General features: G+C 35.3%; 1 protein-coding gene across 1 annotated transcript; it reads right to left on the bottom strand.

The window, feature by feature from the left end:
- Nucleotides 1–887: 887 nt before the first annotated feature.
- fgb (fibrinogen beta chain) lies at nucleotides 888–7650 on the bottom strand (the record flags this gene model as incomplete). Its single annotated transcript, XM_080051842.1, has 13 exons — nucleotides 888–1122; nucleotides 1916–2106; nucleotides 2497–2591; nucleotides 2945–3067; nucleotides 3362–3481; nucleotides 3663–3777; nucleotides 4216–4322; nucleotides 4866–4980; nucleotides 5371–5439; nucleotides 5777–5879; nucleotides 6435–6526; nucleotides 6638–6670; nucleotides 7573–7650. The coding sequence occupies 13 exons, from the start codon at nucleotides 7648–7650 to the stop codon at nucleotides 888–890; spliced, it is 1476 nt and encodes a 491-aa protein (XP_079907968.1).
- Between the last annotated feature and the right edge of the window lie 8275 nt (nucleotides 7651–15925).

The following is a 15925-nucleotide window of genomic DNA, read 5'->3' as shown; positions in this document are numbered from 1 at the left end:
AACAAGACCAGACAGAAATGATGTTTCTCAATGTGTTTATTGAGTAGTGGAGGACAGTTGGCATCAACTCGTCCTAGTAGTGCACACTGAAGACGTCACATAAAACAGGAACAGACATTCACTCACAACCAGTAGTATTTTCCTCTTTATCTGAGTACATGTTTATCTGACATCAACCCATTAATGTCCACAGTGGAATTTTATGATTTTCTTAACAGCACTTAAAGCACTCTGAGCAAAGAACAATTGCATTTAAATGTTCAGTCAAAGTTACTACAGGTTGTTTTTTCTTAACTTATTATTTTTAGTTGTTAGTCACACGTCTTCATACCCATCAACCCCATTGAAATGTATTGAAACTCATGGTCATTGAGCTACATTTCCCATCACATCTCCCTAAACGTGCATTGGAAAATCATATATATACATTATAGTCATTAATGGGTTAAATCATATGGTTTCCATTTCTGTCTCTTCTGTGACTAAGTTGTGAGTAAATGAGCGTGTCCATCCACATTACGGTAACAGCAAAAAATAAAAGAGACACTTGAATTTTAAGTGAACATTACAAAGAGCGTTGAAGCTATTTTGTTTTGGCATGTTAGTGGAGCGGCTAAGTGCTTATTTTCGTCAGAATCTTTCAGTTGATGATACAAGCGTGACAATTGGCATGAGCATTCTCCATGGGTCACTTGACAAGAAAACTGTCCGAGACATTTAAAATTCTGAATTCTGAATTTTTTTCTCAAAGAAATCTATTGGGTTTTTTTTCAAATTGAAAGATTGTAGCACTTATCCTTTCCACTATGTTGGAACACTTTACTTCTGTTGTCTTTTATTTTGGCTGTTTCCTGAATGTCTTTTATATGTGCGTGAGTGTTTGACACTTATTTACTGGGGGCAAAGTAAGGCCTGATCTTCATGCTGATGGCCTTGAGTGAGTACCAGCTGCCCTTCCAGTTCATCCAGACCACACCGTCGTCTGTGCCGTGCTTGGCCATGTTGCGCGTGTACGGGCCGCCCATGTAGTATCGACCGTTGGGATTGGCTGAGTGGCAGCGGTTGTACCACCATCCACCTCCGTCCTCTCTGGAACACTGTTTGGAGGGATCGCCGGGGGTCCTGGTTTAGATAAATTGGGACAGAGATAGGTGTTGAGATGTATGAAAAATATTTATGTAGACAGTAATATACAAAGAAATACAATATTTCTCATTGTACTAATAAGCATTCTAACATTTTAGTCAGGAGATATACAATATGCAATATTTCCCATTACAAGATGTATGAAAACCGGGGGTCCTGGTTTAGAGAAATTGGGACAGGGATAGGTGTTGAGATACATGAAAAATATTTATATAGACTATAGGAAATTCTGTATGAAAGCAACAGTACATGATAACAACATGACATTTGTAGAAAAAGATTGTTCACAACAGTAGTCGACCAATTGCAAGCTGTCTAGTGGTAGAATGGTAAAATGGAGATATTAAGCTATGTTTTACTTTTAGGTGTTGACATGTATGAAAAATATTTATATAGATTATAAGAAAATTCTGTATGAAAGCACAAGTACATGATAACAATATGACATATTTATAGAAAAGGTTAAAATAAATGGGGACAGAGAAAGGTATTGAGATGTATGAAGAAACAGCATAGACAATCATCTCTTTCGCCCTGTGTGTATATATTTATAAATTATAGGTACCATCATTCAGGAAATATTGATAATCAAATATAGTAACAATATACATTTTATCATTACCATAACTTTTTAAAAATAATGACAAATTTCCCTGCCAAAAAACTCATGTATCAAATATGATACGTTAAGCGTTCATTTCACTGCGTTAGTCCATTAAAGTAAGTGTCTGACCCTTAGCCACAAAATAGTTTTGTGTTCTTAACCTACCAGTTGTCGTTGTCTCGGTCGTAGGTGCTGAACATCATGCCGTTGTGGATGGTCATAGTGCGGTTCTGACCGTAGAGTTCTGTGGATCCTTCCATGAAGCAGTTGCCAGCGGTACCAGTGTAAACATCGACTGCCATCCTGAAGTTGGTCGACTCTGTCTGGATGGTGAACTGCTGATACTGGGCGTGGACCTACAGTTGAAGACAGAATTATTAGCCCTACTAAGTATTTCCCAAGTGCTGTCAAACAGAGCAAGGATTTTTTAACACTGCTTTTCCAAACATCCTTCTTTGATTTTGGATGATTACATTATTTTACTTTGCACACAAAAACCAAAAGTTAAAAGGGTCAAAATGAACAACAACAACTGTAAATGATTGCAAAAACCATTCGAGTTTAATTCAAAACTTTTTAAAAATATTTTTAGTAAAACCAAATGTTTAAATTTGCTTTCTCAAAATGTGTTTCCTAATGATTTTGAGTGATTCAGAGTTGGAATTAAATTCTCCTCAATTGTATGTATCTGTTTTTTTTTGTTTAAATAAATACATTTGCGAAACTTAGAAACCTTGAGGACTCACCTTGGCTCCACTCCAGTCCTCCATCTCAATAAGAAGCTCAGTGGGGCCCAGTTTGGTCACCTGACTAATGCGGTCATTTCCCATCCAGTATTCACCTGTCACCAGACCAAGGAAAAAGGTACATTAAAATGATTTAGATACATATAATGAGTATTTATATTAAGTATTTTCATCTAAGATATTTTATATATCATCAATTGTTTAAGTAGCATTGATCACTATGAGGGGAGTGATTTTGCCCCCACTGAAATAAACGTTTTTTTTAGCAGACACCAAAATATGAAGAGCAAAGGAGTAAATTCACCTCTCGGCAAATTGCACTGTGGAAGTAAATAAAGTGTCTGCGAGAGTAAAGGACATTCTTAAGCGACGTGTGATACATAACTAAAATGTTTCCACTCATCTTACCATAAGCAACGTTCCCTTTTTCATATTTTGAAAGTCTTACCTGCCGTTTCACAGTGACCCTTTCCAACATCAGAGGCGATGTTTCCGAAACCACGTCTGTATTCATCCCAGCGCCGGCCGAAGTCGACGCTGCCATCCATCCTGTTTTGGATGAGAAGCCATCCTGGGAAAACAAAAAAATAAGCTCTCATAATTTTTTTTTTAAAACTCCACCTAAGTCATGGCTTTACCAAGGTATTTACCGTACAACAAACTAAACATTTAAAATAAAATTAACATGTATTTATCTATATTGAAAGAAGCAGGATCACGGCGCAATGTTACGATGAAATAAATAAGTATGTCCCAATTGTTGCATACTGCATACTAACTAGATCCCTTTAATGGTCAGATGTGGAATGTAGAATAGAATAAAGAAAGAGTATGCGATGTGGAACGCAGGGTTACTTATTCTCACCTCCATTCTGTGTGGTCTGGTCGCAGTAGGCCCTGTATGCAGGTTGGTGGCTATCGGGCTTGATCAGGTACATCTGGGAATCCCTTCCTCCGTTACGGTAGATGTCCTCACACTCCTTACCTGAATCACAACAGAGAATGGGTCAACACAGAAAAACCTCGCTACATGCTGTGTGCGTGTGTGTGTGTGTGTTGTATTCTAATACGCAATTTTTTCCCTCATGCTTCACCGTAAATGTATATTGCACATATATCGCTGGAAAGAACAATATGTATTGGGAATAATTGGGCTTTGCACTCACCAGAGACCACTGGTATGGGACATTTGCTCGTGCATGGTTCATTGCACGCATCCCTCTGGGCTGTGATGGCCTTCTCAAGCTTCTGGATTTTCATTCTGACCTTGTCCAAGATGCCCTGCAGCCACGGCACATTAAACATCACATTAGGAGGTCATTCACTTAGTTAATGGTGATTCTATTCCACTTTAACATGAGTTTAAATTCCTTTGAGCTGTGTTCAAGTTAATGTTAAAATAAAATGCCTTTCTCTCATATTCATGCCTTTTCTTACATTGTATTTGATTCTTATTTTAACACTGAAGAGTTGAACTGTCTAATTACATGTCTGTTTTTTGTTTTATATCTGCTGCCTTGTAATGCTCTTCTCTATTTGGATTTCAAAAAGTGGATATGCTACATTCTGGACCCTGCTGAACCCTTTTAATATTATTGATGTAAACCAATGAACAAAAATATTATTATTATTATTATTATTATTATTATTATTATTATTATTATTATTATTATTATTGTTGTTGTTGTTGTTGTTGTTGTTGTTGTTGTTATTATTTACCTGTAGCACTCTGATATTGGAAGGGAGGGTGGTGTCAACCATCTCTTTGATGTACGCGTGTTGCTCCTCGACTGAATCAGTGTAGCGACCGACCACATGGTTGTTGTCTAATAGAAGAGATGGACAGGATTGAGAGAAAAGTCATTAAATAAATCTATTGTACAAAACAATTACAGTACACAACAAGTGTTTTTATTTGCGGATGGCAATGAACATGCCTACATACTTTTCCCCTAACAGATGTTATACAGTAGTTTATAAAACAATAGGCTGAATAATTAAGAGATTAAAAAGTTGAAGTCTGAGCATGAAGTTCTGGTTGTGTGAACAATTAGATGATTAAAGACGCAGTAAAATGTAATTAATTTATGAAAAAATCTAAATTTTTATTTGCAAATTACAAACACACATGAAAAGAAAGTTATATATAATCTGTCACACTTTAACATGTTTTAAGAAACGATATTAATGGAGCAGGGAATTTTTATTTTCAGTTTTGAATGTTTAACTCGACATTGCGGTATTTTGATGAAGCACAAAGCCCTTCATTTGCAAAAAAAAATCAATGGTTGATGTAGCTTCACACTATCACGATTATATTTTTCATGCATACAGTTATTGAAATAAATTGTATAAGGTCTTTGTCTCACCGTTGATAACTAACTGCCTCTCCCTGAGAGAATTGGAAATGGTGTGGACGTAGTTGTAGACTGTGTTGGAGGACTGGGACAAGTCATCCACCTGAGGCTTCAGTTGGTTAATGCTCTGAAAGAAGTGGATGCAGAAAAATCAATTCCAATGTTTTCTCCATAAAAATATGGTTTGTATTAAATTTTTTAAGACATTTCACAGATAATAGTGGTTATATATATATATATGATTTTATTCAGGACACATGAAGATCCATAGTACAATGTATAAAAAATAGACTCAATACATAAATAACAACAAAAAGCACACCAATGCATGCAGATAAAAAAAAACACAAAAACGTATTAGTTAAAACTTATTTCCAGCCTGATGTTGATCCCTACAAATACTCGTGGGACAAGCATTGCTCAGAAGCGGCTTCTGGTTATAAACATATGAAGGAAAAACATAGAAATCATACTAAGCAAAAAGTAATTAGTAAAATAGTAAAACGGTTTAATTTACATTCCTGACGTTCCTCCCTTGCTTCATCAGTGCAGTCTTCAGCTCGCAGCCATTGGGACACAACACACCCTGGTGGACAGGAAACGTTGGTTACTTTTCAGTGTTACAGTGACAAAAATGCATTTTCTTTCGCTTTTTTCACTCTTTTTCTTGGAATAAAAGGGATGCTACTTTTCCTCATATTCACTATAAAAACGAAAAGACCAAAAAGTAAAAGTTTGGCCAAAGGAATGTGCAATGTTCAAAAACCTTCATAAATGCCAGATTTCAAATGTGTTGATTTTTATAGCATCCTGAAAGTACCTGAAACGGTCGTAAAACATATGCTATGCTCTTACAAATCACATCAGAACTGTAACATGATATATAAGCAGTAGGAGTTAAATCATGTTAAATCAGTTTGTACCATCTCCTCTGCAGCGTGTGTGCATCCTCCTTCATCCGGCTGCACCACCTTCTCCTGAGCCACTGGAGCTGCGACTGATGTCGAGGTCGGTCGGCCACGGTACCTTAAAGAAAAGCAAGAGACATTTTATTTATTTATTTATTTATTTATTTATTTATTTATTTATTTATTTATTTATTTATTTATTTATTTATTTATTTATTTATTTATTTATTTATTTATTTATTTATTTATTAAATGTTTTAGAATTCTGATATTTTTCAAAAGTTAAATGTCTTCACGTTCTTTGATTTTTTTTTTAATTAAAATAATATATCTGTTCATCTATCTTCTCAAATTTTTTTTTAAAGAAAAGTCATACATTACATTGTTTTGTTGTTAACGCAGAATATCAAAAGATGGCATGAAAAAAGGTTAAATACTAAGAGGGTGGGGGGTGTGGGGGGCTATTGCACTCAATAGATGTTTTTTTTTGTAGTCTGTGTGTTTTTAACAGTCTCATGGCAGGGGGAAAACTGGATGTGCTACTGTAAATGCTGCGGAACCTCCTGCCAGAGGTCAGCATGGAAAACAAGTTAGTAATTTCAATAAAACTTGAAAAAATGGGGCCGTTCTAAAACCTTGTGTGGCCAGTTGTGTAAATGATTTTCTAAATTACCTGTTGCCACCACTGATTGGAGGCGGGACATAGCGGGCGCTGTATCTGTCTCTCCCGGATGTTACGGGACGATGGCCACGAGCATCTACAGACTGTGAGGAAACAACATGAATTAAGACATTATGAAGGAACTACATGACAAAAATATCAAATTAAAAATATTGTGAATAGATAAATCAATTTTATAAGCATATTCTACTTACAGTCGCATTTTTTGAAGTTGAGGTCCTGCCGTCCTGTGGAAGACAATAAAAAAATATTAGGAATGTATTATGTGGCCATTGTCTCAATTTAATGTTTTTATCAAAAATCTTTAAGTCCATATGTTGTTAATTTTCTTATTCATGATACATTTTGTTATCAAGAACATGCTGTACATAAATGTTCACGACTTATGCATAGTAGTTTCTGATTTATAAAATGAAAAAAAAACGCTGTATCCAAAATCAGTTCTATAAACACTTTGAACTCTTATATGTTGTGAAAATGAATGAGGATTTTAACTCTGGCTTCATCCAACATTTAGTTTTTAGTTTTTAAGGAGGTGCAAATGTACACATAATTAGTTAGAGATTGCTTAATTTGCATATTTATTCAAACATAAAGAAATAAAAAAAAAGTAATCAACTGGCAAAGTTTCCTGATATGTATAAGTTCAAAAATATACTCTATTCACCTGCAGTGTCTCGCCAGAAGAAAATAGTTTACTACTTGACAAGTTTTGTATGTATTTCCTATTTGTACATAATATAGTGTCATTTTAACCTTTTATTTATACAGGCAAATCCCATTGAGACCGGAGACTCTTTTTCAAGGGAGACCTGTTCCCATTCCCACATTACCATTCACACACACATTCATACACCGATAGCAGGCTAACTATCCAGAGCAATTAAGGGTGCACTGTCTTGCTCGGGGGCAGTTCGACATGTGGCGGGGAGACGAGGGATCGAACCACCGACCCTGTAGTTGAGGGTCGACAGCCCTGCACACTTCACCACAGTCGCCATATACAGAATGTTGTGTTTTGTGGTTTATACTGTATTTGCATTTACTTTATTCGCATTCTGAAACACCCTGCATTTCCATCTATAGTTTAGGATCTTGACCATAATTCCATTAAAGTTATCTCACTTACCAAGTCATAGTCGTCATAATCGTCCTGCGCCCAGGCCACGTACGCACACAGGTACAGCAACAGTAGCTTCCTCATCATCCAAGTTACTCTTGTTAAAATCTCAGTTTCCAGTGTGTCTTCGCTCCCCTTTTCTGTCCCTGGAGTCTGAAATTACCCGGTATTTATCCTCTGTCTGTGTGTGAGTCCATTAACCTCCACCCACTCTGTTTGACCGAGTAAAACTGGTTAATAACTCGCTTGGACAGTTTGCACAACCTGAGTCAATGCTCGATGAGGTGATGGTGAAAGGACAAAAGGGCAAAAGGACTGAAGGGGCTCAATGGTGAATCACAATTTGTTTAACAAATGTGTAAGCAGTTTCCTGTTTCATGATTATTGTTTTCCAGACGATTTTGTCAACAAAAAAGAAGAATATTTCTGTAACTTTTAGTCCCAAAACATTGAACTAAGAAAGGAAATCTGGTTTTAAAAGTAATCTTAATATTTCTGTTACTGAGTGACTTCTCCAAAATATTGAACTTTACTGTAAATGATTTAAGTACTGCATTTATCTCAGATTCTTGTAAGTCAGCATCAGTCATCAACAATCTTACACAATGTTCCTTTAGTGATTTGGCTGCAATGTTTGCCGTAAATCTTTTGTTGAGCTTCGATCATTATCCAAACACACAGGGAAAACATTAGTGCTGTGAAATTTGTGGGAAGAGAAAAAAATTCACTGACACACAGACAAAGTTTTACGCGGTACCTTATTAATTGAAAGTCGATGTTGCATCATGATTTTTATGCAAGATACACAATATTTATTTGTGATTTCTTCCTGAAGCAATTAATTCATGTTATGCAATTGTAATTTATCAAATAAAAAACACTGCATTACATTTAGACTTAATTACACATGGTTGCAAAGGAGCTCCAAAATGCCTGTTTTTTGCTCGTTATGTTATCATTAGATTAATACTACAAAATGTAATGATATATTATTTAACATTAACATATAATACAATTACTTATCCCATTACATTTTGTATTGTACTTTTTACATCACTGTGTTTATCTGATAGTTGTAGTCGAGTAGAATGTTTTACATTAAAATATTCATTTATAAATACAATGCATGGTTTAATATAAGTAGTTATTCCTAATGCTTAGGCTTGTGGGCTAATACCTATAGGCTTATGTTTACTACCTATATTTATAACCTGAAAAGTTGTTTGAATATAATTAAAATTTATAAAATTATAATTTATGTATCACAAACTTTATATATTATTAGTTTACCATAAATATATTTCTATTAGGCTGCAATTATATTTTCTCTATAAAGATAAAGGCAATCGTTGATTTGATTGTGAAAATTCACTTGACAGTCAGGAGTGTTGCAGCGAGTCTGTCATAGTCGGGAAATTGGGACGATTGAGCTGATGTTGAAGTCTGTTTGAGTCCAAAAGGGCTCATGGTGCTGTGTTATGAATGAATTGGCCTCAACAAAAAGTTGTACCAGTAAACTATTTTCCAATTGATTTACTTGCTGTAGATTGAATAATATGTGTGCAGGTTATTCTTAGCATAAAACAAATAATCATAACCACTTGTTTTCTTGACAGAACTGTTACCCAAAACGTTGAGAATTGTTTAAATAACTTTGGGCAAGAAATTGAACTTGAAATTCCATCTTGGCAGGTTTTGTCCCCACAATGTGTGTGCGTAAACAGTATGATGTCCCTACAAAGTAGGTTGGTGAACTTCTGTGTTCCTACATTGTTAGTTTGTGAACTGATATTTTTCCTGAAATGTGAGCGTATCAACAGTGTGACGTCCACAAATTGTTGGTTTGTAAACTTATCATTGTCCCCATAATGATTGTATATCAATGGTATGATGTCCCCACTTTGTTTGTTTTTTTACTTCTGTGTCCACATAATATTTGTTAATTGTAAGTTGTCCCCAAATTGTAGTTTTGTAAACTGGTCAGTTCACATATCCAGGTAAAACTTGAATGACTCTCCTAAACGCACTTACTAACTTATATCTGATAATTCCCATTCTCTTCTCATTTGGTTTATTTAAAGTGCTGCCTATACAAGGTTACTCCATTTTTCAATTGTCAAGAACGCTTTTACCCGACAGACTCTGTACCATTATTTGTGTGTGTGTGTGTGTGTGTGTGTGTGTGTGTGTGTGTGTGTGTGTGTGTGTGTGTGTGTGTGTGTAACTTTTCAAATATTTTTGTTAACCGTGTGTAGAAAATGAAAATGCCCGTATTGTATGAAATGAACTTTCACATTTTCACCATTCAGTATTATGCATTTTTTATTGCTTTGATTTTAAAACAGTTTTCATGTTCATCGATTATGTATTTCATTGATATTGGAATTGCAATTCCTGCAGCATGGAAACTGTATTTAGCTATTAAAAAAAGAGGAAAGTCAAGATACATGACCCAAATATTTGTTTGGGCCCTAAAGGGATTTTAGATGGATCAATCAAGCACAGGACTTCGCCAGACTCTAAACATATCTGGGGTTAGATTTATATTTTGGATTTATAGCAAAAGCAGAACAAGGAAACAAATCAATTGGAGGAACTGATGTTGAAGAGGAAGCATAACTGACTGTTGGTTTCAGCTTGTGAGGCCTTGTAGGTCGTCACATGTGCATGTAGTGCATCCACTTGGCACAGACGAAAGGCAGAGCGTCATCGCAGGGACAGCAGTTCCAGTTCCACGCGGCTGTAATGTAGGAGATAGAAAGACTTGAATTTAACACCTCAGTTTACAGACAACACTAAGGCTTTCAGTATTCACTAAGTCAATGTACAGTAGTGTTGTTATGTTCACAATGAATGGCTCTACAAATATTTTCAAAAATACTTTTCTCAGAGAGCCTATCACTATTTGACTTGAGTTTTAATTTCCCCTTTAGCTATATTTTAGATATGTCTGAAATTAATGTATTCAATTCACAGTAATACATATATTTTAATTTAATGTTGGGTATTTTTTCACCGATTTATGTTTTTTGGAAAATTCCAAGTTTTGAAATTTACGTTTTAAGGATCAGTGCAAACCGTGACATTCTTATATAATAGTACAACATATTATGAAACCCAAAATGTTTTATTTTGCAGTGTAGAACTATTGAAAAGTAAGGTGTATGGTTGTGTGTGTGTGTGTGTGTGTGTGTGTGTGTGTGTGTGTGTGTGTGTGGCTTATTACATCCATAATTCATTTTCAGACAGTGCCCAGGTTTCTTCATTGGGTTTTCCATGCACCAATCATGGAAGACAAACCCGGTGCCATCACTCCACAACCAAATAGAGCTCTGGGAATAGAAAGACACCAACTTTTATTCATATATACAAACATTCTATTGTATGGCCGACAATTATCAACTTTTAAAAATAGGCTTATTAGTAGAATAAATGTGCCTATTAATAATAGTAAATAGCTCAATAATTATATAGCAATTATTATATCTATTAGATAGTTAATTTAAGTCACAACTGAAAGCTCAAGTTTGTAAGTTGGCTCACCAGTTTAAAATAAAATAAACAAACCAAGAAGGACTTATGATTTGGCTTTGTTCTCCAGCATGTGCTACTACTAGACTGACTGCAAATTAAACATACGGGATGATACAATCCTGAGTCATGATTGGTTTGTATATTTAACTTTAAACTGAAGAGCCAATAGGAAGGCTCAAAGGCCTCTGTTCCCTCTTCCTCATTAGCATTATTAGTTAACTTGTAGAAATGTATGACAGCACTAGTTAACTAGTAAAGTCCAGAAACAGTCCAACTAATGTAATGTAACTTTATTTTAACAGCGACAATGTACAAAAGAAGCATTAACCTTGTTTAGAGCATTGTACCAGGTTTTAGCTAATTGTTATTTTTCCACCTGTGTAGTCCCTGGGCGGGTAAGAAGAATAAATACTACAAAACTAAACAGGACACAATAATATATAAACATGGGAGTAAACTAGTATGTCACTGAGCTTATTCTAGTTAACTAGCGGAGGAACCTGAGGTCTGATTTCAAGGATATAGAATAATTGCTCCTAAACCTCTTTCCATAGAGCAAACACTTCCATACCTGAACGGCATCTTGGCCTCCGATCCAGGTTTCGGGGAAGTCGTTGCCGCCTCCTCTGGTCAAACCCTGGATGAAGTGCTGCTCCTCATAACTATGGATTGAGGCCAGGTTGGCCTCTTCAAACATACAGTAACCCTGTAGATGACAACAGAAGAAAGAGTTTTCACCAAATATAACTGAAAAATGTTTGTCTAAACCTAATCTTTCAAACCTTTTTTTGATGGGTTAAGTGTATCTACATTAAAAGAGTTAAGCTTTCTCAATAAAATATTGGATTTCACTTTAGTTGCAGCATTTTAGGTTGATATTGTTTTTTACACACAGTTGTTGTGTAGCCCAAAGAAGGATTTAGCTGCAGTAGACTTACGGTATCCCCAATTTTGTTGTACAATTTTATTTTACACTTAACTCAGTTGTTCAATTTGGTTATGGTCTGGACTGTTGGTAGGCCATTAAGGCCATAAAGTGACAAATTGCAAAGATTTATTTTTGTATTCCTTGTTGGTGATAGCAAGTTGGTTGTTTTGTTGAGCAGAGATAATGGCATATTTTGCACATTTTACTTGGGGACCAACAATATAACCAACTGATGCATGCAAATTACAAATGGGACATCATTGCAAAGGGAAATTAACTGGTTTTCCAATTAAATTCAGCATGATATCAATAGGTCACACATTACCAAGATACGACTGACCAAACACAATTATACAAACTTTTTTGATGACTTTAGTTTTATCTACATTAAAATATTATATGCTTGGCTTTGGTGTGAGTGTTTTTTTAGTAATTTTCCCACATTGCAGTTTGTTCTTTAATGTTTTAACAGCTGTCAAATTCACTCATATAATTTGCTCTTTCACAACAATTGTTGATCCTCCTATAAGTTCTCACCTCAGCTTCGATCCAAGGCTTTGGGCTGTCGACGAACATGAAACACCGTTCACCGAACTTAGTCCAGCCGTCAGGGCAGTGGTATTCCATCTCTGCAGAACATAGAACATATTACTGGGAAATACCACCACTGTTTAAGAACTCAGTCTAGCAAAATTAAGCATTATATTTAGACAAAAAAATATTATACAAGAATACACACACACGCACACACACACACACACACACACACACACACACACACACACACTAACACACACACATCATCACTCACCACATTCAACAGGTGGGGTCCCCGGGGGTGTTCTTGTGTTGGGTACTTCCATTCCGGTCATGGCGTCGACACACCAGTACTCGTCGCCATAGCACTGTTGCGGGAGGAAATACCCGTACTGGTCACACTTGAGGTTAGGGTTGTGAGACCTCAGGTACTCACACTTGCCCATGCCCTTGCCCATGGTGGAGTTTCCTTTAGCCGGGGCAGCTTGGCTCAGGTTCAGGAGGGTGCAGAGCATGAGACACACACCGAGAAACTTCATGGTGATGATCATGTTGAAGGTGTTGTCCGGCTGGTCAAAACACAGTAGCAAAAACATTGAGTTAGTTTAACATTTTTGATACAACACTTTTAATCTCCAAAATGTATCCGCAAAATATTTATTATAATTATTATTACTATTATAAATATTGTTATATTACTTACTTGGTGACGTAGGGTCCGTTTACAGCTATAGACTCAAAATTATATTTAGATATAAGGTGTTTAAAAGCTCAACTGATATACAATACTAGTTCAAAGTTTTACAACAACCCAATTCTTCAAGTGTTAATCAAATTGCAGCAGTTCCGTGAATGAGCTGAAATGGACTCACAAACTTGCAAGGTTAAAAAAAAGTAAAACATAAAGTAAATTTCGGAGTTGTCCAAAAGGCCTTATTTTAAGGGAACAAACAATATGTTCAGAACTTGCAGCTTTTCCCAAACAATCTAAAGCAAATCAAGAATTCTTCATTTAAAAGCACCCATGCTGACAGATAGTATTATTTTCGAGATCCTTTAGAATTGACTTAAATTCATCAACAGCTCCTTGATTCCATCTACACATTGTCCCAGGAAAAAAAAACTTAGAATATATATAACAAGTCAGATATGATGCATTAGTATAGATAAAACTATATGGCAGTTTATAAAATAGTTAGGATACATACACGCAACTCACAATATTTTTATATATACTCAAAATAAATAATTATGTGCATGATCAATTCTCTATTGTACATACTAGTTCTATAGTAAATTGTATCAGCTTGAAAAATAATTTTCATCAGACTTGACACAAACATACCTCCGCTAATCACACTAGCAATGAAATAAATAACTAATTCTCATAACAAAAATCCAAAGTAAAGTCACCTGTTTGAGGATCAGCTGGAGTGTTGAAGTCTGTGCTGAGTCTCTGCCTTTTATCCTGCAGTTCACTGACGCATCTCCTGTACTTTTTAGTTTATTTCCCACGACTTCGCCGAGACTTTCAGGTCAAATGTACACAATGACCCCTTTCATTAAGAGGATGACACAGCATATTTTGCTTTGTCTTTACCTTATTATTATTTTAACTGTATATCAGCGGACGAGCCCCTGTGTATACACTCTTTCTTCCCATTGTAGTAAAGAACGGTTTTGGGTTGCATCTTTCTTGCATCGGCCTTTTATTTCATTGTTAACAGTATCTCGTTCCGTTCAGGCTTCCCAGACTATCCCATGTGGTTTTACCTTCTTAAGCTGTTCTTAGTTTACGGCATTGTGTTGTGCAAATCTGACACACAGATTTTTTTTGAGCACTATTATATTATTTGATATCATCCAGCACATACAGTACAACTTAAACTGCAAAATCTAATGCATCTCTTACATTTTTCCGTATCAAATTTACCTAATAAGTAGCCTGTTTTTAACACTTCCAACTAGTTATAATTCACTAGTTATCAATGGCAGAGTGAATAAAATACTTATAATAGTTTAGGATGTTGACCCTTACGTCAGAACACAGGCCTTTGGTTAAACATAAAGATATTAGAGTTTTTTTGTCTAGGGATTTTTTACTTTTTTTGTGTGCTGGGTGATATAATATCCAGCCAGTATCAAGTAGCCAAAAAACAGATTTTTTTTTAACCCAAATGAGGAAAATCAAAGGTCGTGAAATAAGAGCAGCGTTAGATAGAACATTCAGATCAACATTTTGATGTATGATGCTGCGCTTTGTAGATTTCTTTTAGAACTTCAATTACATGTAACCTGAAAACCTCAAGGTACAAGCAAATAAGATACTCTGGGAAGCAGAAATAAACGCTGACATTAAATAATAATGTAACCCAAAACTTGCCATGATTACAATAGAGAAATAATTAGTAGATACACAAGGGCAAAAGGTCTGTTGATTTACAATAAATGAATACGGTTAAAACAAAGCAATATCCATTTCTACAGGTCTAATGTGTCGTACCCTGATGAAAGGAATCATTGTTGGTGTGACATTCAACCTCAAATTCAAAGGAAAAACAGCAATGATGAAGCAAAAATAAGGTAAAAGATATCAATGCTTCCGCTATTGTACTTGAGTGACATTGCAAAAATGCAGTGTTGAATCATTTTGAATCTCATTTAAAATTAGGTAACTTTTGAGTGTTTTTATTGTACTGGCAATGGGGTTTAGTTAAGAGGTAAATCTCTGCAAAATGATAACTTAACTGATAATCATGTATTATCTTTATATACATATTAATCTTTTTAAAGATTATCACACGGGTTTGACTACAGCTGAGCATTTTATTAAATGGAGTTTTGGTGCTGGCTGGTGGTGGATCTGAGGATGACACTGTAATAGACTGAATTTCACATGGACGGTGAACTACTACTGTTTTCTGTGAATAATTTCAAAGACTTGTGAAATTCCAAAACACAAAGGAATGACACACAATAGTGGGTAACACTTCACAATAATTAACTAACCATTAATTAACTGTTATTTAATTCTTAGTTAATGATTATTAACCGTTTAGTTGATGCTTGGATAGGAAATAACTTTTGTTAGTTAACTAATGCTTAGTTGAGCATTTACTAAGCATAATGGTTAGGTCATCCTTAGTTAATGCGTATAAAGCACTAACTTAGCAGTTATTAATGGTTACTTAATGATTGGTTCATGTTTATTAAGAATTATGTAAGCATTAACCAAAAGTGAATTAATGTACCCTCATTGTAAAGTCTTACCTAATATGGAAGATTAACTTGTACTACAGAAAGTGCAAAAGCCATATTCAGTTAATTATTACATTTTCTTTGCAATTTCTGAGCACTAGAGGT

The sequence above is a fragment of the Ammodytes marinus genome, assembly GCF_949987685.1.
Source record: "Ammodytes marinus genome assembly, chromosome: 23".
NCBI classification, from domain to species: Eukaryota; Metazoa; Chordata; class Actinopteri; order Uranoscopiformes; family Ammodytidae; genus Ammodytes; species Ammodytes marinus.
Note: the sequence above shows the minus strand (reverse complement) of the source record. Positions and strands in the feature narration are given on the sequence as shown.